The sequence below is a fragment of the Lissotriton helveticus genome, chromosome 9 (genome assembly GCF_964261635.1).
Source record: "Lissotriton helveticus chromosome 9, aLisHel1.1, whole genome shotgun sequence".
Taxonomy (NCBI): domain Eukaryota; kingdom Metazoa; phylum Chordata; class Amphibia; order Caudata; family Salamandridae; genus Lissotriton; species Lissotriton helveticus.
In genome coordinates this window covers 1,066,294,943-1,066,317,532 of record NC_136070.1, presented here as the reverse complement: position 1 = coordinate 1,066,317,532, position 22,590 = coordinate 1,066,294,943, and the positions used below count along the sequence as shown (strand labels likewise).

The 22,590-nt window shown below is 45.2% G+C and overlaps 1 protein-coding gene across 1 annotated transcript in view; it reads right to left on the bottom strand.

Annotated features, from left to right (window-relative positions):
- The window catches only part of ISY1 (ISY1 spliceosome associated protein), a 204,018-nt gene that overhangs the window by 70,155 nt on the left and 111,273 nt on the right, over positions 1-22,590 (bottom strand). Inside the window, exon 8 of the mRNA XM_078661431.1 lies at positions 10,319-10,441. Coding sequence (XP_078517557.1) covers positions 10,319-10,441 — 123 coding nt within the window. The remainder of the gene's footprint in view (positions 1-10,318; positions 10,442-22,590) is intronic.

Below are 22,590 nucleotides of genomic sequence, written 5' to 3'. Positions count from 1 at the left end.
CCCCTTTCCCTTTGTTCAGTTTCACGCTGGGGCTGGAGTGCCCCAGCACTGGTTTGAAATGGACTATGCATGGGACACCTTGTGTGCCCCAGGCAGTGTCTCATTTCATTCAGCCTCCCTGCCCCAATCCACTATCTCCTGTCTGGGGTGGTGCTAGCACCTCCCTGTGACAGGAAACCTATTGTCCAAGCCTCCCTCGCTGGAAGGGCTCCCAGCAGCAGGAGGTCAGACTTGTGTCTGTGGCAGCAAAATCCATTTTGCGATGCTGAGGCTCTGGTTAACTTTAACCGGGATTAATGGAACTAACATGTCTTCTCCCTCTAGAAGGGTGGAATGCTACCCCCGTCGCCAGAACTGGCGAGGGGGTAGTATTCCAAAGCGTATGACACCTTACACGACATGTTTTGATAAAGCCAAACCAAAGTTGTCACCTGACCGCGAGGTACATAATGCACTTAAGAATATATGGTATGGCAATATCCTAGAACAGCTATAAGGACATGGTTCCAAAAGCTGCAGACAGGCTCAGCTCATGCTAGAGCACCATCTCACATAAAACCAAGCACTCTGCCTCCAGGATTGTTAAGGCCTGCCATAGGAGTGACTTATAGGTGCATATGTGTCCAGATATAAGGTTAGACATAGGAATACTATATCTAAGCAAGGGGTGATTACACGACCTTGCCCCAGCTGAGTGATCAGCCAGTTGTGTCAGTTTGGATGGCCAGCCAGGGGTGGCAAAAGATATGCTGCAGCCCCTGGTAGGCCTTGGGTGCACCTATGCCCTGGGTACCTATAGTACACTGTACAGGGACTCATAAGAGTGACCCAAATCCAATTAAGTATGCACCTAAGGTACATGGAGTCCATTTTATAGAGAGACCAGATAGCCTGGGGCCCTGATTAGCAGGATCCCAGGCCAACTAAGTCAAAAACCAGCTAAACACAAGGCAAAAAATCTGGGGTAACCATAGTCAGGTATCCACCTTCCTACACCCCCCCCCCCCCAAACGAAAGGAGATAAGGCTATCCTTGACCAGGTAAGCCTATATTGCCTAAGTGGCCATATAAGGAAGTACCTGCACTAGCATGGTTACCCCCTGTCTCATGGTCCACTAAGCAATCCCTCACCCTAGGGGTATCAGAGGGTCTCCACCATAGGGAATCTCTACCTGTGGTGTGTTTTGGCAAAGTAAAAGGCTGGTGTTGAGATTGAGTACTGAAGTGAGGCTCCACTAATGTAGGGATCAGCTTCCTCCAATCACTATCCACCATGTGTGCCTTTCTTTCCATGACTGAGTTGCACTGTACTCTCACGGTCAACCTCTGGCTGCCTACAGCTGGAGGCTGGGTCCCTTTTGTTGGCTTACTGGAGGGACAGGTCAGGTTTGGGGCCTTTGGGTCCCATGTTTGGCTGTGATAACAGTGTCCATCTGGGGGAGGTTCCTAACTAAGAGTAAGGGAGGTCCCTCAGGAGTTTCTGTAATTTTCACCTTGCTAGGGCTGCTAGCTTTGGTGCCCCTAATCTGCTGATGGGGGTGTTCTGGTGGACAGGGGGCCCTTTGGGGTCCACTGACCTCCCTGACCTCTACAGCCCTGGGCTGACTGAGGCAGGGTAGAGAGGGGCAGGTTACCTGCTCCAGACTGGGTTCCACCTTGGAAGGGTCCACTGACATCAGGGGCTCTGCCAGGCTAGGCCTGACTACCTCTGGGGCAGTTCCTTCACAAGGGGGTAGGGTCAGTTCCCTGAGGAGGCTGACTCTCACCTAATGTCTGGTGGGAGGGAGACTTGTCTTCCTCCCAAATGCTCTCTGTCTGAGTGGAGTGATCCATAGTTTCAGGTTTCACAACACTGAAATCTGTCTGAGTTTGGGCTGTGGCCATCACAGCCCCACCAACCTTTTCAGGAAGGGACTACGTTTGGTTTGGGCTGTTACCATCACAGCCCTGTCAGTCTGTCTAGGGAAGGAGTCTGCTGGAGGTTGGGCTGAGACTAGCACAGCCCTACCAACCTTTTCAGGGAGGATCTCCTGAGCTGGGGCTGTGGCCATCACAGCCCCACTAACCATTCCATGGAGATTTACCATTTTAGAATGGGTTTCTTGTTCTACCTCAGCCCAGGCTGAGATTTCCAGATCATTTCCCAGTAGACAATCTACAGGCAAGTTTGTAGACACTGCCACTCTCTTGGGGCCAGTGACACCTCCCCAGCTGAGATTAACTACTGCCATGGGATGATCTTTCTGTACTCCATCAATGTTGGTCACCTGGTATGTGGCTCCAGGTAAAAGTTGCCTTGAGGGGACTAGACTCTCAGTCGCCATAGTGATGCTAGCCCCTGTGTCTCTATAGGCCTCAATTTTCTGACCATTGAAGAGGGGCTCCTGTCTGTACTTGCTCAAAGTGTTGGGACAAGCAGTGAAGTTGGCAAACCCCATGCCATCCTCACAGACAAGAGTAGCTGCTGTAGGGGACCTGGTTAGGCCAGAGTCCACCTGTGTTCCAAAAGTAAACACAGCCAAATTCTTGGGGGCACTCCCACCACCTGGGGGATTACTACTAATAGTAACAGGAGGTGTTGAAGTCTTACTTGGAGGAATATTTTCCTTATTGTTGTTCCTTGGGCAACTGCTATCAGTCTTCCAGTGGCCAGGCTGTGTTCCAAAAGTAAACCCAGCCAAATTCTTGGGGGCACTCCCACCACCTGGGGGATTACTACTAATACTAACAGGAGGTGTTGGAGTCTTACTTGGAGGAATATTTTCCTTATTGTTGTTCCTTGGGCAACTGCTATCAGTCTTCCAGTGGCCAGGCTGTTTACAGACATGGCAATAAGGTTTCTTGACAGAGGAGGTGTTTTGGGACCCACCCCCACCATTGGAGTTTTGGGGCCTGGTGGAGGACTTGTCTTTTGATTTATCCCCACCCTTCTCTTGAGTCTTGGTAGTATCTTTCTTTTGGTCACCACCCTGATTCTTAGGCATAATCCTGGTTCTAACCCATTTGTCTGCCCTCTTACCCAATTCTTGTGGAGAGGTCAGATCTGAGTCCACCAGGTGCTGGTGTAAAAGCTGGTTTTGACAATTACTAAGGATCTGCTCCCTCATAATCAAATTATACAATCCTGTATAGTCATGTACTTTGCTGCCCAGTAACCAACCTTCCAGAGCCTTAGTAGCACAATCTACAAAATCAGTCCAGTCCTGAGTCTGAGCCTTCTGGGTATCTCTGAACAACAACCTGTATTGCTCAGTGGTTAAGCCAAACCCATCAATCAGAGCACTCTTCAGGACAGTGTAGTTTTTAGCATCCTCATGTCTAACTGTGAGGAGCTTGTCTCTTCCTTTTTCTGAAAAGGAAAGCCACAAGATTGCTGCCCACTGACTTTGGGGAACCTGCTGTACCATGAAGGCCCTCTCCAAAGCCGCTATCCACTTGTGATGTCATCCCCATCTTTGTAGGGGGGCACAATCTTACTCAGGTTTCTATGATCATAGGACCTGTCTTTATACTTAGGGATATTGCTGCCACCAGTGGAATCTAATCCACTTAACTTTTGCTCCCTTGCTAAAGCAAGTTTAGCTTGGGCCAGGGCTGTTTCCTCTTTCTCTATCTGAAGGTGGACAGCTCTCATCCTAGCCTCATGTTCTCTTCTCTGGGGGGGGGGGAAGTCATTCCCCTTTGAGAACCCCTTGAGGCATTAGAGAGGAGAGACTATCTGGAAGGAGATATTTCCCTTCTATTGCCTGGATTAAGTCTACTATTAGGTATGGTGAGGTGAAACCCTTCTCCATTCCCATGTAAGCTTCGGTTAGCCTGGCTAAGCCTCCTGACTTGGACCTGGCTATCATCTCCATCTGAATCTTCCTCCACTTCTTCCTCATCTACTTCTGGGGTTATGGAGTCATCTTCTGTGGAGGGTACTCCTTCACCTGTATTGTCTGGGGGGCCTGGTTTAGAGGCCTTCTCAAGATCAGCAGCCTCTAGGACTTCTATCAGGTGTTGGATGGTAGGGTTGGAACCCTGTTTCAACATCCTTGAGGTACACAGTGACCTCATCTCTCGGAAGTTGAGCATTTCATATCTGGAGGGTGCCTTGGGAAGGTCACTTTCCACAGGTAGAGAACCAGAGGGTTCACCTGTGCCAGACATGTCTAGTGAGGTGTGGTGTGTGCACCTACCTACACTGAGTGTTTACCTACTAGAACCTCTCTAGGAGTTGTAGTCAGGGTGTGCTAAGCCCTTTCCTCTACAACAACTAAGTTCAGTAGAACCTATGTATTTTAAGCTTTGTTATATGTACCTATGGTACCTAATGTGATCTTTCAAATTATATCAAAGATTACAATGGTAAAACAACAGCAAGCTCAAATCCCAACCGCTGCACACCAATGTGAGAAGTTGGCCTGGTATATGATGTTCACTATTCTAGTGAGCACCTTGCACCAGTCCAAACAACTCTTATGGTGATGGTTGTAAAGTCAACCTTATAGACCAGCTATCCTAGTGGTAGCATGGACAAAAGCCGTCTTAGGCTAAACTTAAGAGGGCATGTGAAGCCAGCTGTTTTACCATATGCAAATCTTTTAATACCAAATGAAAGGACACCACACAGGTTATATATTCAAAATATATATGGATTTATTTCTAAATAGATCCCCTTAACTCTTCATGAGCACAGGAGCACAAGCGTATAACAAGTAACTTAATATAACATACACAAGTTGCACAAATATGGATAGGCCCTGGTGGCCCGCTAAACCATATACTAAAATAGTGGTGTAAGTACCACGTCACGAACAATGGTAAGGCCTAGGGCCTTGGGAATCGCTGGGGCTACACTGGGCTAACAGCAGTTAGGGAGCAGGAGGCCCACAGGTTGCAGGTGCAGTGTCTAAATGCACACGCGTGCACCAACAGAAGTCAATGGGCGCGTAAAGTTAGAAAGTTGCAGATTTGGAAGTCTTCCCACTGGACTAGAACTTAACCACTTAAAACTAGGACACTAGGGATGTAAATCTCTACAGGAGCACCGCAGTACTCGCGTTACCTCACCCACAGGAAGCGGGTGCATAGGTGTCAAAGTGTGTCGGGTTTCGTCGTGGAGTTCTATGGAGCCTTGGAGAAAAGATGCTGCAGGCGACCAGGAGAGAAGAGTCCGGTTGGATCCAAGGGGGGATCCAAGATGTAGAGTACCTGAAAGCAGAGGGGACAGAGTCTGGGTCACTAGCCAGTGACCAGGCAGGAACCAGGAAGGAACAAGGCGATGTTGGGTTGCAATCAGGTGATGTCGTGAAGCTTGTCTCCGCTGCCACGTGGACCAGGAGGTGTCGACGACGACCAGGAGCTGGGCAAGGACTGTCCCACGAAGGTTCTCGCTGATGGCGGTGTCGGTTCTCGATTCGGAATCAACAGGCCTTGGCAAATGCAACCCACGCAGGAATCGAAGGTGGCTTCTGGATCAGACCAACAAGGTCTGATGGGCTGCTCCTTTTCAGGGGAGCAAGGGCCAGTCTGGAGCAACCAGACCAGCGTTGAAAATTCAAAGGTTCGTCGTCACAGAGGCCACTAGCCAACGGGCAAGTGACTGGACAGACGCGTCGAGCAGGAAAATGCAAAAGGGCCCCACGCAGCACTCGTGAGTGTGGAGAGGTGATCTTCGGTGCAAAGGATGCTCGGGGCTGGGGCTTCTCAATCCCCAATCCACAGCTTCGAGGGTGCCTCAGAAGCTGCACGGAAAGCACTTCGCTGGCTTTTCAAGATGGCCGGTCCCACGTCTCTTGTCGCCTCCACGGGTCTCAGCTTTGCTGTGGCTGTTGATCGGGCTGTTGGATGTCTGGAAGTCCAGGTCTTGTCAGGCTCTGTCGTTCGAGCTCCGGCGGGAGCAATGATAAAGCAAACCGTTGAGCGCTTGATGGTGCCTGCTTGCACAGGGTGGTCACTCCTTGACCACAAGGGAGATTCTTCAGTCTTCTACGTCGAGTAGTATGTCGAAGGGTCCAGAGTTTCGTATCAGAGTTTCAGTCAGGATGATCTAAAGTCTAAGGGCACAGCTCCTACCTTTATTCCAAATCAAAGGGCTGGATCACCTGCTAGGTCCCTCCTATGGGTGGGACCCAGGAAGGGGGTGGTTACACCCCTTTCCCTTTGTCCAGTTTCGCGCCAGAGCTGGGGCTGGAGTGCCCCAGCACCGGTTTGAACTGGACTATGCATGGGACACCTTGTGTGCCCCAGGCAGTGTCTCATTTCATTCAGCCCTCCCTGCCCCAATCCACTATCTCCTGTCTGGGGTGGTGCTAGCACCTCCCTGTGACAGGAAACCTATTGGCCAAGCCTCCCTCGCTGGAAGGGCTCCCAGCAGCACGTCAGACTTGTGTCTGTGGCAGCAGCATCCATTTTGTGATGCTGAGGCTCTGGTTAACTTTAACCGGGATTAATGGAACTAACATATCTTCTCCCTCTAGAAGGGTGGAATGCTACCCCCGTCGTCAGAACTGGCGAGGGGGTAGTATTCCAAAGTGTATGACACCTTACACGACATGTTCTGATAAAGCCAAACCAAAGTTAGCATCTGACCGCGAGGTACATAATGCACTTAAGAGTATATGGTATGGCAATATCCTAGAACAGCTATAAGGACATGGTTCCAAAAGCTGCAGACAGGCTCAGCTCATGCTAGAGCACCATCTCACATAAAACCAAGCACTTTGCCTCCAGGATTGTTAAGGCCTGCCATAGGAGTGACTTATAGGTGCATATGTGTCCAGATATAAGGTTAGACATAGGAATACTATATCTAAGCAAGGTGTGATTACACGACCTTGCCCCAGCTGAGTGATCAGTCAGTTTTGTCAGTTTGGATGGCCAGCCAGGGGTGGCAAAAGATATGCTGCAGCCCCTGGTAAGCCTTGGGTGCACCTATGCCCTGGGTACCTATAGTACACTGCACAGGGACTCATAAGAGTGACCCAAATCCAAATAAATATGCACCTAAGGTACATGGAGTCCATGTTAAAGAGAAAGCAGATAGCCTGGTGCCCTGATTAGCAGGATCCCAGGCCAACTAAGTAAAAAACCAGCTAAACACAAGGCAACAAATCTGGGGTAACCATAGTCAGGTATCCACCTTCCTACAGTGGTCATACCTCTCTGTGACTGGATATCTAGTGTTCTGCCTTCCCCTGCTCGAGCTTGGCTCAGCAGCAGGAGAGCAGAAACATGTTTCTGGTCGGCAGCAGCCTAGCTTGCTGTCCGGTTCTGGAAGACAGGTACCGGGAGCACTGAGGGCCTCCCGGAGGAGCTTTACAGTGCATGGAATCATGCCTCCCACATCGTTTATGGTGTGGGGTATGATTTCAACATGTTTGATACCAAACATGACGGGGTTCGTTACAGCCCGTTTAGAGATGGTCATCGCGTAGTGACACATGGCCACTCTATATGTCGTAATGGCTGATGCACTTACAACCCGGAAAAATGGACTTCGAAGGTTGTAGGGTATCCCACTCATGCAAGGACACCCTCACACTTGGAACCGAGCACACTGCCTTCAAGATTGAATGGCCTGTCTTTGGGATAACTTATAGGTTTTAAGTGCAGTGACCTCAGATATAAGCAAACTTATATCTTTTGTAAGTGGTGCTAGCACCAGATTACACATGCTGCAATGGTAGGCCTGCAGTCACAATTTGAGCGGTCTCACTTGGGTGACATAATACATGCTTCAGCCCATTGGAGACGCCTGGTGTGCCTTGGTACCATATACTAGGGATCTATAAGGGTACACCAGTAGCCAATCTGGGGTGTATCGAAGTACTTACCATGCCAATTTAGGGAAGAAAGCACAGATAGGGTCCCGATTAGCAGGATTCCAATCAGACTAGTCGGAAACAGCATAAGTGGGGGTAACCATAAAAGCAGATCCTACTTGTCTACAATATTTAGCCTCTGCAGCAACTTTGTTGAGATCCAGACATGAAGGCGATTTTATAGGGACTAGTTATAATTTTTGCTTAGTTACAATTACTTAATAGTGAGTAGTCACAGAAGTGATAATAGAATGATTGAGTTAGGTTGCTGCTATTTATGATCTGTAAAGAGTTCAGAAGTTGATTGAGATGCAGAGTGAGCAGAGGCGGATGTTGAGAGGTGAACATTTATTAAAATGTTACACAAGCCCTGACAGAAGCTGGAAAGTGTCAGGAACAGTTTAAACTATTGAGAACAGCCAAAGAAAATGCAAAACAGTGGTGGAAAGAACGTAATACTTGCTTATCTTTTGAAAGGAGACAGAGGAAATCTTGTCGTCTTTAGTGCTGAACACTGGGTCAAGCTCTAAAAGGTTTCATTTCCAGACTTTCAAGGAAGGCCGTTTAATTGCCATGATATGGGAGTTTAGTGCATTCGGGGGCAATGGTGCGAAGGAGGAGTAATGCGGAGAGGAAAGAGGCAAAATCCAGTGGGTCGGAGCTTAGATTCGTGAGTGGAGTCTGTAACTGGACAACAGTGGTTTTCTGAGAGGCTATAGGTATATAGTATAGAAGCTGTTGATGGGTCTTGTAGGTGTTTCAGAGGCAACTTTGCTTTTTCACTGAATGTCTTTCTAGAATATAGTCATTTTTCAATCTCCGAGGTTTGTCGTTTCAAATGGGTTTAGTGTCTGATATTAAACCGAATACATCGGAAACAACAGTTTGCTACTTTTGTGTATTTGGATAAAAAGTGGCCTTTTGTAGCACATATGGCTTTCTCTTTTATTGCTCGACATTAGATGAGGCTGATTGTAGCCACAGTGTCAACATTCTTCCACTGATGTTCGTGATAGCTGGCCAACCAATCATCATTAGAATTGTTTGCTTGATACCGGATTCACTTTAGGTCTCTCTCACTTTGAGAATGTTTACCCTCCCAATCCCCTTCCTTTGGCGTGGACTGACCACTTTTATGGCCCTTTCCCATCCATCTTGAAATCCTCCTTCTATCTTGTATCCTGCCTCACTTGGAGTAGTTCTGAGCCCTGGTCAAAATTAGCTGCCCAGGACTTCCCCCTACCCGCTATTTACCAATATATTCCTAGTCATCTACATCTTCGCTGGCAAGCAGTTATACCAACTAGCTCCACCTATATCCTCAAGGATGATTTGAGTCCCTGCACCGGTTCCATGTTGTCCTCAAGCTCTAGCTGCTTACGTGTATTTTAGTAAAAAATTGGAATGGGATTGGCACACACATCCTTGTCCCAAAAGTCAGAACCTGCTAAACTCCAGCTCACAATTCATAAAACACAAAAGAAAAGATCAGAGCCACCCACTCTACTTACAATGCCTCCATTATTGAAAAAGCTTCCAAATACAACTCTGAAGCTTATAGCATCAATAATGTCATCCGACTTTGTCTGACACATCTATTATCAATCCAATGAAGAAACATTGCAAACGTTTTCTTTCTTACAACAATTTAAGGTCGTCGGGCCTTTTTTGGGCCGCTTCTACTTCTGTTCTTCTAGCCACCCTCTAACATTGCTTTGCTCCACTATCTGAGTGAATTCCTTACCCTCACTCGTGAAATCACTTTCAATATTCTTTGTACAGCCAAATCTGGTTCTATTGATCCTAGCCTTCCCTCAAGTACTCTTTAAAGCACCTCTTCCTCTTAGTTGGGCCTATTTTTGCGATCAGTGTATAATACATAGGTCACAGGTTTAATTCATGGCAGGGTGAACCAAGACTTCCACCATTCTGAGGTGTATAAAATGAGTATAATTAATTCAAGTGAAAGAAACGCTCATTTTTACAGCACTGGGTTAACCCAAGTTTCATGAATTATGAAAAATAATTAAATATTTCCTATTGGGGCAAGGGTGTTAGGTTGCTTTCTGAGTTAAAGTAGTTTGTCTCCTCTTTGCAAAGCTGATTAAATAACCCAACGTATGGCTCTGTAATTCTATAGCATTCTAATGCCCACAAAATTCTAAAGTACATTTGCATCAGCATTAAGCAGGTGAAAATGTCATTGAAAGCGTTCTAACGGAGATAATATAAAGGCCAGAATATGCATACTGACTATTATAGTCGATAGTTATACACAAGCACCTATTTACCCACTAAGAAAGACGCCAATATAGGTCCTTCTTAGACAATTAAAGATCAGTCTTCCTTACAAGTTGTCCCATGGTAGATATGGTAGATAAGTGTGTTGGGAGGGGGGGAGGGGTTTGGACGGGGGGTGGGGAGAGGAGAGGTGAGAATGAAAGAAATGATGCATTAACGTAGATGAAATATTGTGTTGTAAAACATATTGCAGATCCTGCTCCACATACCTTTCTTTTCATGCTCCTGCTCCAAAGGCACCAGCACCCCATCATCTTCATCTCGGTAGCCATAGTACTCTGCATCAATGTCTTTCATAAGCTCTGCTCGGGTCTTCCGAGGGGGAGGGAGAGCTGGTGGGAAATGTGACAGAGTCATCTCCCTCTCAATACAGCCCCCAAGAACCAGAAAAACGTACAGATGTTACACTTACTAAGTCACATTCAACTTGAAATGCAAGTACTGAAGAACTAAATGCTTTGTTGGATTTGAAACATCATTACTAAAAAAATCAATAACATCAAAATCTATTAAACTACAAAATTGCATTAAAAAACTACAATAAAGCAATGAAGAACTACAGGAACCACACACACACAAACCAGGCAAGCAGCAGAGATGTACAAACGGTAGAGACCTACAAACAGTGGTACAATAACGTCATATACCCAGCGCATGCTAGTGATTATAGGTGGTGATAAAAACGTATCCCCTCAGCTCCATTTGTGGTTCTTTAATTAACTTTCACAAGGAATATATATGCTTTATCCATGAGCCCTCAGTAGGCATCTAAATTTGATTCCTTTACTAGATAGTGTATATTATACACTATCTAATAAGGGAATCAAATGTAGATGGCTTCTTAATAAAATGTTCAACTCTACTTTTGATAGCCTCGATCATTTGTGTACTGATTGACGATATAAGAGGCTCTGAGGTGATTTCTTGATCCAAGTTCATTGTAGTACTGACTGTTGGCAAGTGATTCCCGGAAAGGTTTTTCCTCACCTGACTTGGGTAACAGAAGCATAGAAAAAACCAACGCATTGGCTTGTACTACTATACCTTGAAAAAAAATGGTACATTCGGCTCCATTAAGGCCTGTCTAACATGTTTAACTTATTTGTCTTTATATTGTTTGTTTCGAGTGTTAAGAGATAGGAATATTTATAAACCAAGAATATACTTCGGATTGAAGTATAGATGAACGAATCTCTTAAACTAGAAATACCAGCACTAGATATTCGTTTACCAACAATCATTTGCCGGCATTTAAATGATAAGTGTCTCTCCTTGATCTGACCAAAAACATTTCCAGCAACTTGTTGTTTAGGGTAAGTGATTGGCATTACAACACATTTTGGTTTGTGATTGGAACACCTGAGCATGCTCACATGTGGTGTGTTATGTTGCAGTATTCTTTGCTGTGATTGCACTCATCTCACATTTTTCACCAAGATTAAATCCAACGGAGACCTGGATGGAGTCCTGTACTGTGTTGATTCTACGAGTGTATAGAGAATTGTGTAGTGTCTACAAATCTTGGGTAAGTGTCCCATTTCATAAGAAAGAACAGATATTTCTCCTGATACTTTATTTTTGTTCTCTTATCTTATATTTATCCCTACAGGTTCTTCTCTCATAAGAGAGTTTCAAAAGGTGAGAGCATTAGGGCTCATTATATCTGCATGGTCTGAGTGTGCAGCGAGGCATGGATTAGAGTAGCCCTAACGAAGGCCGGAGACCGGAATGGCATTTCCGACAAGCCAAAACGTGTTGGCATAATTATATGGTGGATAAGCCATTATATTTCATCCTATACCCATATCTGTTGAGGTTTTAATCATATCTGGGATTCCCACTGATAAAGGATAACTCCAGGGAATATCACAAGATATTTGTATTGGACCCCTGCGATAATCCAACAATCATTTATCTTAGAACTCCCAGCAATGGTCGAGTCCACCATGGTGGTATTTACCTACCATGGTGTGGAAAATCGCTGATGATGAAGCATATAACAAAAAGTTGTGGGTGAGACGATTTTTCAAAATGATTCTTGTAGGTTAACCTCAAATCATTTTTTTCTGGTTACCTTGCATTGTTGGCGATACAAATATATAAACTAAGCAGAGATGAGAACTTTTTAGGCAAACTCAATGTTGATGGGTATACACACATTTTCTTCAGACTGTACACATGCCCACTTACATTAACAAGAGTCTATTATTCAATCATGATATGCTTTTAATTAGCTATACCTATTTGCACAGACCTATATTATATTAACTACAAATTAAGTCTAGAAATTATTTAGGATTTTAATCTAAGCTGAATAGGAATGAAGGACTCGGAACCTCAAATGTTGAACCCTTTTTTAGATGTCTGGAAGATGTGCTGATGTGTGAAGTTGGGTGGCTTTGTGGATAAAGGAAACACAAAGTGATGATGGACGGAGTGCTGAAACTTTTCCGACACTCACCCCCAAGTCACAGAACTGGGTTGAATCCATCATTCTGCTTTGTGGATAGCAATGTGTTCTGTGAATGTGGATGGCAGACATGTGAAAGTGGATGGCTCTATGAGGGGCTGGCTAACACGTTTTGACAGCGGATAGTTGGCTACCGGATGGCTGTGTGAAAAGTTTTCTGTGAAGGTGAGATTGAAAGATGGTTGACTGAAGTTTTTTTTAAAATTCTTAAACGGTAGCTTATGGATTGGATGGAGGTTTGGCTGTGTGGGAGGGCACATACAGCAGTATTGTGACAGGGGGCGAAAGGGATTGAGGGTGAGCCAATACTTGCTATTGCATTATAAAAGGAGCCACTCTGGCCGCCGTTATGGGGACCAGAGTGGGCAGAGGCAGCGGCAGACAATAGTGTAGATCAGAAAAGCTAGTCAGATGGATGGTTCACTCGATGGCTGAAGCTTTGAGAATGGGACAAATCAATGCATTCAGGGTTTTAATTGGGATGAAAAAAGTGTGAGGGAGGGGGGGGGTCTCCAAAAGCAGCATGGTTTATTGAGCGTAATCAGCAATGTTTCCCAACAGGCAGGCCTATGTAATTATGGGTGTGGCTTAACATGTACACTAGAATCCTTTCCGTGCCATAACCTTCCGGCCGTTACAGTATTTTAGAGCTTCTCTGTGTGCTTCCTGTTATTGCAGCCAGATGCACCACTCCATAATAGAAATGCACCCAAAAAAAGACACACCTATTTGCTTTGCCAATGCTTGTTACCAGTGTCAGATAACTAACAAAGATTTTATTTATGAGACTGAATTAAATTCATTCTAAGGCCTGTGGAAGCGGTAGTGTTTAAATCAATCCTGATCTTCCCTTCACACCACTTTCCTATGCAGTCTCTTTTAGACACCTATGGCATTTCTTCCCCTACGGCTACGGCTTCTCGTTGTTTGCCGCCGAACCTCATGTGGGTATGTGTGTTTGGTGTAGCCCGCTCAGCGGACAGGTACCTACCACTAAGGTGCCATTACACGGGAGAAGACCGTTGAAGCCCGCTAGTGACCTTAGTAGGGTCTCACTAGAAAAACCAGGACCCTGTGGCCTGCCCATAAGTTTCCAGTAGGAGGTAGTATTGCCCCTTCCGCTTTGTGTAGCACAGTTCTTTTTTTCTCTAGGTCCTGATGAATTGCGTTTAGAGCTTGAAACATGTCGACCACTAGGTAGAAAATACACCACTGGATCATTGCACCAGTGTGTAATTTTTTCCTTCACTGTTTTTACTGAGGTAGTTAACCACACCATTAAAATGCCTCGTGGATTACCTAACCTTTTTTAAACCTTCACTCACTTTGCACGTCTACACCTCACCTAGAACCCTCATACCCACATGCACCCACTGACAGGAACAAAAGATCTCCGATAAAGAACCCCTTCATGGGTGCCCGTCAGACATTGCAGTGCCAGTCTGACGAGGAGCAAAACCCAGATGATGAAGCATGACACCTAGCTTGCTGGATGTGTGAGGGTTTTGGTTTCGAAAGGGGAATTTCCCCTCTTTCTTGGTTTGCTTAAACCACCACCCCATCCTTCCCTTGGGGAACTGTGTATCTTCTTGGTTTAACATTTCTTCCCCTACACCTTTCGAAAAAACTCCATCTGCGTACCTCACACCTCATCTCTTTCCTCTTCAACACCCTCTTTTCATTCTCTCCTGAGTGTACTTTCTTGCCTCTGCCTCCCTTTACAACCCCCAACACACACAATCCACCCTCTTGTAACCATTGCAATTTCTTTTATTTTCTCCCTGTCAGTGTTTCAACAGCTGTGTACCTAATTCAAACACGTTTGCATAGAATAACAAGTAAAATTAACGCCCACATTACTCTATGCAATCTGAAGAGAGGCCAAGGATAGGATGGGAATGTATTCGGAACACCCTTATGACCCATGAACAAGCACTGTGAAGAAACTGGCACTGCCTTCAACTTCAACTCCAGTGCTCTCCAGCATGGGCGGTAATAAACACCCGCCCACGACCTGAACTCGCAGACGCCACTCAGCAGTACGCATGATACACATGTAATATAGAAAGGAACAACCCACAGGCTAAAGCAAACACTCTTAAAGATTGAAAGATTGAGTAAACCATGGGAACTGTAAACAGGAACTACATCACAGACACGGATTACTTTAATGATTTTTACAGTCCTTGTTCCGAAATCGGTCTGTGTTTTGCCATTGGAGTTTAGGACATGTACATAGGGCCCGATGGGGTACCGTTACAATGCCAGCTTTTAATTACTGGCAGGTTTGCAACCCTGAGGGAGCCGCCACGCTTAAAGCTCTGAATGTCTGGATGAATGAAGTCTGGTGTGATTGTAGGATGGGGGACTTATGACCAACAGTAGGAAGTTGACAGATGTCTGGCTGTCTCGGATTGCTGGGGAGCAGAGGGGCCACGCTGTGCCATGATGCCAGATGTCTGGGTGTGCGTTCTTGGAGCGCAGTGGTGAACAGGGGTGGCTGAGTAACAAGGACAGACATTGTCTAGTTGTTGATGGGGCATTTCCCAGAGGGGGTGAAACCTTCTGGTCTTTCACCCAATGGTGGCTGCTTCTGCCTTTGCTGATAGAAGGCAATTTTTGTTGCAGATACTCATGATGCTGCCTCTGCAAATACTGTGGATGTACTCGATGGAAGGTGAAGCCCCTCTCACATCCCAAAAGACTTATACTTCAACCAAGTTCAGAGTTTCAGCCTCGGTTGTGCTCTTCTTAAACTACTCATCTGCAAGAGATCCAAGGAGGGTTTTGTAGGATAAAGCACGTGCTTGTATTGTCAACTGTGTATTCTGTGTGGGTGAAGTGAGGCACAATCACACCAATTGTCTCAAGCCCACATTTTGGGGAGCCCGAGATGGCTCATGTAAAGCAATCAGGAGGGCTGTACAGCTTCCAACTCAAAGCAATGTTGCTGCGGTCTGGAGGGAACCTCTTGCCAAAAGCGGACAATAACAAGTGACCTGGAGGGGGATTCTCCCAAGAGTTTGAGGGTCTTGATTTGAAAACCTGAACTTTCCATCTTTTAAAAGATGAAGAACTCCGCACACCACAGTATAAGACTGCGCTGTTATCTGCTTCTGGCAAGAAATGCCTTTGAAGTTTTACGGACATAGTATTGTGGAGGTGTCATTAAAGGGATTGGTCTCTGGAGTAAGACTTGTCTTCTTTCAGGGGACTGTAGAGCCCTCTGACAGGAGAATAGAATGTCCTTGGTATGGAGGCATAGATATGGGTTATGGTTACCATGGAGTCACCACTAGAGACTAAGGCTGCTGGGGTGGGGTGGAGTAGAGGGCCATCTTCTTGAGGTGTCAGCAATTGTGAGCCTTGGGCCACTTATCAAGGTTCTCAATGCCCTTATAAAATAGATGTTAATATTATTGGTCTAGATGTCATAGCTCATCTTGAGCTCACCGCAAATGTGATGGGGACTGAATGATGCGGCTATTCATGGCGATCCAAAAGTGGACCCCCTCACATCAAGGAAGACCTTGATGGTGAAAGGTGCTTTAGCTATCAAGCAGGCCACCAGCAAAGTTCTCAACATCTAATGCCTCAATACTGAATGGAAGAAAGTTGAACAGTAGTGAGTTTGGGTTTCAAAGGGTAGTCTCAGGGAGAGTTCCAACGAGCCCCTAGGCAGAAATATTTCCTGCAGTGGCACATTTTCATGAATTGAACCATGGGATTTATAGACATGTTCTCTATCAAACAAGCATTGGCATAGCCAATAGGTCTCGCCTTTGGGACCTTATAAGTATTTAGCTATGCAGCACAATATCCTTACTGCAACAACATTAACTGTTGCATGGCTAAACACTTATACGGTTCCAAAGGCGAGACCTATTGGCTATGCAAATGCGTGTTAGAAAACGCTTTTAAAACTGTCACATAAGCTGCTCCATAAAAACAAAAAAAAGTAGCAATGTTTTCACACCTGAGCGTAAAGAAGCAACATAGTCATGTGCTTGGGTTAAAAAGATCTATAAATCTACTGACTGCCATAAATTTATTATTAACGTTCGTATATTTTATGCAAATTGGAGCAAGTAGAGAACGAATGTGGCTGTTTAAACGCAGTGAATAGAACAACAGATGGACTGTACTCCATCATATTACTTGCTTGTGATTTTCGTAAATTGTGTTTTAACATATTTTATTTTAAACCTTGAATGGCTAAAATCCCATTGCGTAAATTATATAATATGGAATCGATAGACTGCATGTACAAATCTAAAGGAGTGATAGATAAGGCGTCTTAGTAAGAGACTAACCAGCTCAACAGATTACAAGTTTAGCGTTAATGAAGAGGTCAACTGGCTCTCAGCATTGTAAATGTATCAATCTATGCATAGCATTCCAGAGTAAAGCAATCAGTGTTTGGTTGTATATGCACACAAAAGTAGAACGTTAAATTGAATGCATATAGTGGAGGTCACAGGAATCGTCAGTAGAGCTTTGCTCTGGAAACTGGTACAGGGATGGCTTCCTGTATTTGTTTTAAAGGACATGTCACAGTGATCGCAGCTGATGTGGGTACCTTCCACTTAAAGAGGCGCAAATTTAACTCAAATAGGACCTGTGATAAAGGGTTCTTAACAAAACAACCTGTGAACAGCCATTGTTGAAGATAAGGCAAGTTGGTAATACCTGCCTGTGTTTACGAGTAGAATATTAAAAGTGTTATAGGATTTAGTCAGGGGCAATCCTCCTCCAAGATGTGCCCTTCAGCAATGTCTGATGAAGATGCGGCGAGTAAAAACTGTTAAAATTGGTGTTGGATTCCTGCCACTGCATGTATTACTGATAATTAAACTGAAATTGTAAGTCAAATACAAAGGCTGTGCTTAGGGATGAGGAGAAGAATGCTGCTAAGTAGTAACTAGAGGCCCAGGTTTGTGTCGGCGTCTGCTAATCACCTGGTGATTTGGAGCAAATCACGTAAACCCACTGTACGTTAAACAAAATTCTGACCTTGTGTAATGTAATTCGGGGCTCATGTAAATCGCTCCAGTAGTTCACTTCATATAAAACTGCATAATAACGTTGTGGGAGTAGGAATCCAGAGAGGCAGACAGCAGATCAGTCTTCGTATGCACCCTTCAGTTATAAGAACAAAGTGATGACATCACTCACCTACGAAATCGAAAGCAGCCGAGCTGAGAGTGAGGGCGGGGGCTGCCCGCGCATGCGAGCTCCGAGCCCCGGCACCAAAGCGGAGTGCGGCATCTGAAGTCCTGGGTCCCAGGAGGGGGCCGGGTGAAGACCAGCTCTGCGGAGGGAGATCGAGGATCGAGACTCTGACCCACTGGCTGACGAGAGACAGACACGGAACACGCTAAAAGAGCCCGGTGAGTTGGGGGGGGGATGTGTGTGCGTGCGTCTGTCTGTGTGTGTGTGTGTTGTGTGTGCCTGCGTGTGTGCCTGCCTGTGTGTGCCTGCGTGTGTGCCTGCGTGTGTGCCTGCCTGTGCCTGCCTGCGTGTGCGTGTGCCTGCGTGTGTGCCTGCCTGTGCCTGCCTGCGTGTGCGTGTGCCTGCGTGTGTGCCTGCGTGTGCATGTGTTGTAAATAGCCGTCCGGGATCGGAGCGCGTGACCTGATCCGATTCCGGCCGGCTGCTTGCGCGTGACAGTCTGTTGTCTCCTCTGCCTAGTCCTTGAAAGGGAAAAGGACTGAAATGATTACAAAAGATCGCTTTGCGACAGCAGGGGCTTTCGCCCCTGCAATCGCAGGCGCGACCTAAAAAGGCTCAGGTTAGCAAAAGCTCTTCAAGCTCAACACGGCATTTCTTGGGATATGTTGCACTTAATGATGTGACAGTATAGACAGCAAACCAAGACTTTTGTTCATCACAGGAAGAGGAGTTTACAGTGGGTGACAGAGGAGCTGAGGAAACTCGCTGTTCAATTAAAAAAGATAAAGATAAACTACCTAGCATGCAGAAAAAGGGAGCAAATTAGTTGAGTGCTATCCCAAAATGAATTTCAAATAGGTAGGTTTAAAAAAAAAAAAGACGTACAAGTCGCCTACTTTAGGCATGCTTTCTTCATGAGCTAGTTTTAAAAATTAAACTTTTATGTCTGAAAATATGCTCTTGGGCATGCATGTTACCATGACATCAATGGAGGAAAGAATTTAACAGAGTTAGATAAAAAAGTAAAATGAGTGGTTTAATTAAGTAAATGCTGTGGTGATGCCGTTATATAAAAAGAAAATTTGCTTGCAACAATAAGGGATGAAAAGTGTCAGAAACGTTTCAATAAGTATACAGGTCATGTAGGGGTTCCTGGATCACAATGTGGTGGTTGGGGTTGTTTACAACTGATGTCCCGGGCTCCAACTTACTACGGCACTTCAAACTGGGCCAAGTATACCCCTACCACACTTGACTTATAAGGGGGTGAGGGCGAACAGTCTAAGGTTTCTCAGGGAGGTGGTGTGGGAGAGTGGAGATCAAAAAACACACAAGAGACAAAATAAGAGATTGTTAAGTTCAGTGGATTTCTTTTAGAAAAGAGAACTGCTTTCCTCACACCAAACTTAACATAACACAAAGAAAAAGTACACTAATGGGATGAATGCAACAGGGTTCACTACACAGTAAACCAGAAACCTCTCAATTAATTGCAGGCTCACTAGCTAAAGTGAAGCCACTTTCCTGCAATCTGTGACCTGGAGGTCATTCCATACACTTGACTAGACATTTTTAGTATGATGATTTCAGACCGTACTGAAAGTCCCACCAAACGGTTCTGTTTAGCCAAGTCAAAGCCAATCTTTCTCAAGCATTTGTGTAACGTAATTGTTGGTCAACACAGATCGTCCAAGTGTGGATGAGCAGCCATTCTCTGCATGGGGAGATGCTCGCTGTAACCAGAGCTTGTCTCAGTAGCACCGCCTCCTTTGCTCCTCATTGGCAGGGAACAGGATAAGTGGCTCAGGCAAGGGACCACTGCTTCAGCACTTTCAGGTATGTGGGCGAACACAAGTCTGTTCTCTCCAGTCCGGATGCTGAGATGCAGTCCTTTGGTACGGCAAAAGCGGTCAGAACAGGATTCCAGTCTTCCTCTGTGACAGTCACAGAAGCAGGCACTTGGGGTAATCTTTGTTGTTGAATAAGGCCTTTGGATAAAGGAGGAAGTAGGTAGTGCATCGTGTTTACACAGGTCCAGTCCAGAGAATACTTCTTTGGGCAAACTGGTTATTCTAAGCTTTTCCTCTTTCTGACTTGGTAGATGAGCTTCTGCTCCTGAGGCAGATTGCACTTGTAGGACAAGACTCTAGCTTTCTTCCCTTTCAACAGGCAGGCACCCAGGTCTCAGGCATACTCACAAGACGTTCATTTTAAGGTGATATCCCCATACCTCTGGAAGACTGGCTATCAGCAGTAGGAGCCCCGGATCACCGCATCTCTTTGAGTACTAATTGGAGTACCCAGGTCATTACTCAGAGAAGCAACATGGAACAGGAAACAAGAGATTCTAGACAAGGGATGTGGATACACTGTCTACAGCTCACCCACCAATTCAGGGACGTTAATTTTCATCCTGCAGTGCAAAAAATTATTTGTGTAAAGTGATGGCTGCCACAGTAGGTACGGATCAGGCTGGCCCAAAGCAGAGCAAATTAACACTGGTACAATGACCGTTAAGCTCTGCACCTGGCTGTCATCAGCCTGCCTGGATGGGTCACTTAAGGGTAGACAAAAAAGCCGGGCCCTTCCTATAAGCTTCTCTCTCTCACATCCATATACCTACCATCACACAAATAGCAGTACTGAAGCAGGGCTAATCAGCTACCCTATGCTAAATAGGTCAGATGGAGTTTCTAAGACCAATCCTATCTTCGTGCCTCCCCACTTCAGTGTCTGAACTACACCCTTCATCTCAGGAATGTAGCCAATACACTTGCACACTCTAGGGATGCCGTCCCATCCCCTCAGTCTTGTAAGATGTCAAAACCTAATGCAATTCAACACAATCCCACTGGCTTATAGCATGTATACACTCATTATCAACATGGAATCCTGCTAGCAGGCACCATACACAGAACGGGGGCTGGTAGGCATCATGCTAGGTCTAGAAATAGCCTGTCTCCACCCCAAGGATCCACAAACTGCTACATCTGTTGACTGTGCGAGTCCAAGGGATTCAAACAGTAGCCTTGCATCACTAAAAGGGTACGCTTCTGTTGCTCACCGCTTAACATAAGAACCAAGTTCTGGGCCTCAAGGTCAATTTCTAGCACAAGCCTTCGCACATAATCAGAATTTCATAGGTGCTGAACCAAAAAAAACTTGCCCCTCAGTAACCCTGGCAGAGGTGTCTATTTGTCAAAAGGGGACATTCCCATCTCAACAAGAAGCAAGCAGTGTTCTTCAGAGTTCTGCTCTCAGAAACCACCATGTTTATTCTTCTCCATCTCTGCCTCTCATAAACATGTACAATCTACAATTAGCATTGATATCGCAGGTAGGGATTTAATGAGAGAAACCTGGTAACAGAAGATAACAAGAGGTAGTCTTTGTATTTCACTGGGATCTCAGGACGCCTTTAGGTGGCACAAGGACGAGGTCTTTGCTGTATTGAGGTTGTATTGAGGAGACCAACAAGCCTTGGTACAGGTTGGAAAGAATCTAGGAATGTGAGAGGACATGGGTGAGCATGATTTCAGACACATCCTGCATGGCTGAGGCTTTAAAGCAGAATAAATTGAATCTTTAACTACGATATCTGCATACATACTGAATTTAACTTCGTTCTCTCGTGGTATTTTACATGAGTCCAGCATCAATGTTCAAGGAAGATTGTGCTCTTTAAAGACTCCCAAGAGAAGCACACGGATGAATTTGTAAGAAAAACAGCATTTTACAACAAAAAACAAGTTCACATGAGGTAGGAGACATAATGAATAACATTAAGAAAATAAATTAATTTCTAGTATGCTCTGATGTTTAAAAAGCAATTTTTCCATTTGGAAATCCAACATAGAGTCACAAGACCCACTAAGAAATTGGAATCAGCAGCTTGGAAATTCAATCATAAACAAAGCTCTTCTTATACCTCACAAACACGCAGAAACTGCCATCATTTTTCGCTACAATTCTATGGATCCTGTAGCATTCCATTTGACCTAGGCAGTAGGAAATGAGGAGGACTGCCAATTTGTTTAATTAAGCACATGACTTTCATTTACTGCTAGAGTTAATTTTCTTGTTTAGAAAGCACATGAGTAAAACGGAAGTGATCATGGTGGCATGTGGGGGAATGACATTCAAATCAAATCTAAATTTACCTTTTCAGAACAAATATTGAGAAACAAACCTTGTCTCCTTATAGAGAAAGCACAAGAAGTTTCTCAACAGTCGCATTGCTGTACCACTAGTTATCCATCTGTAAAATATAACAGGCTTGCATAACGCCCTGCCACGTGTGCTTTAGCCAGAGTGTGTGTGTGTGTGTGTGTGTGGGAGGGGGGGGGGCTAGGTCTGTTCATCTCCTGGCAGAAGATGACAAGCCAGAAACACTCTCTCCTCTTGCACATCCCCTCATTGAATACTCAGTGCGGGTCTTTATCTGCTTCACTCCATGGTTGTGTGGTGGTCATGCATTACCCCATTTCATACGTCTCTAAACATACAGCGCACCCCTCACCCCCAAATACGTTTTTTGTGCACCATGACTTTCTCTTATGAATGAAAAACGTTACGACTGCAGTATTTGCTAACTTGCAGAGCACAGCTGTTTTTGATTTCACATTTACTGTATTGTTGCATTGCCACCAAAATTAGGGTTTGCCAATTGAACGAATTTTGGAACATAAGAGACCATGGTTGTAAACGACATCAACATTCCCACAAAAAATCTGAGCTAGCAGATAGAGGTTCGGTCAATAGATAATTACCTAGAAATTGGACACACCAGAAAAAGTCTAGAAGTTAAAACATCCATAAACCTATCTATAGTTCTGCATT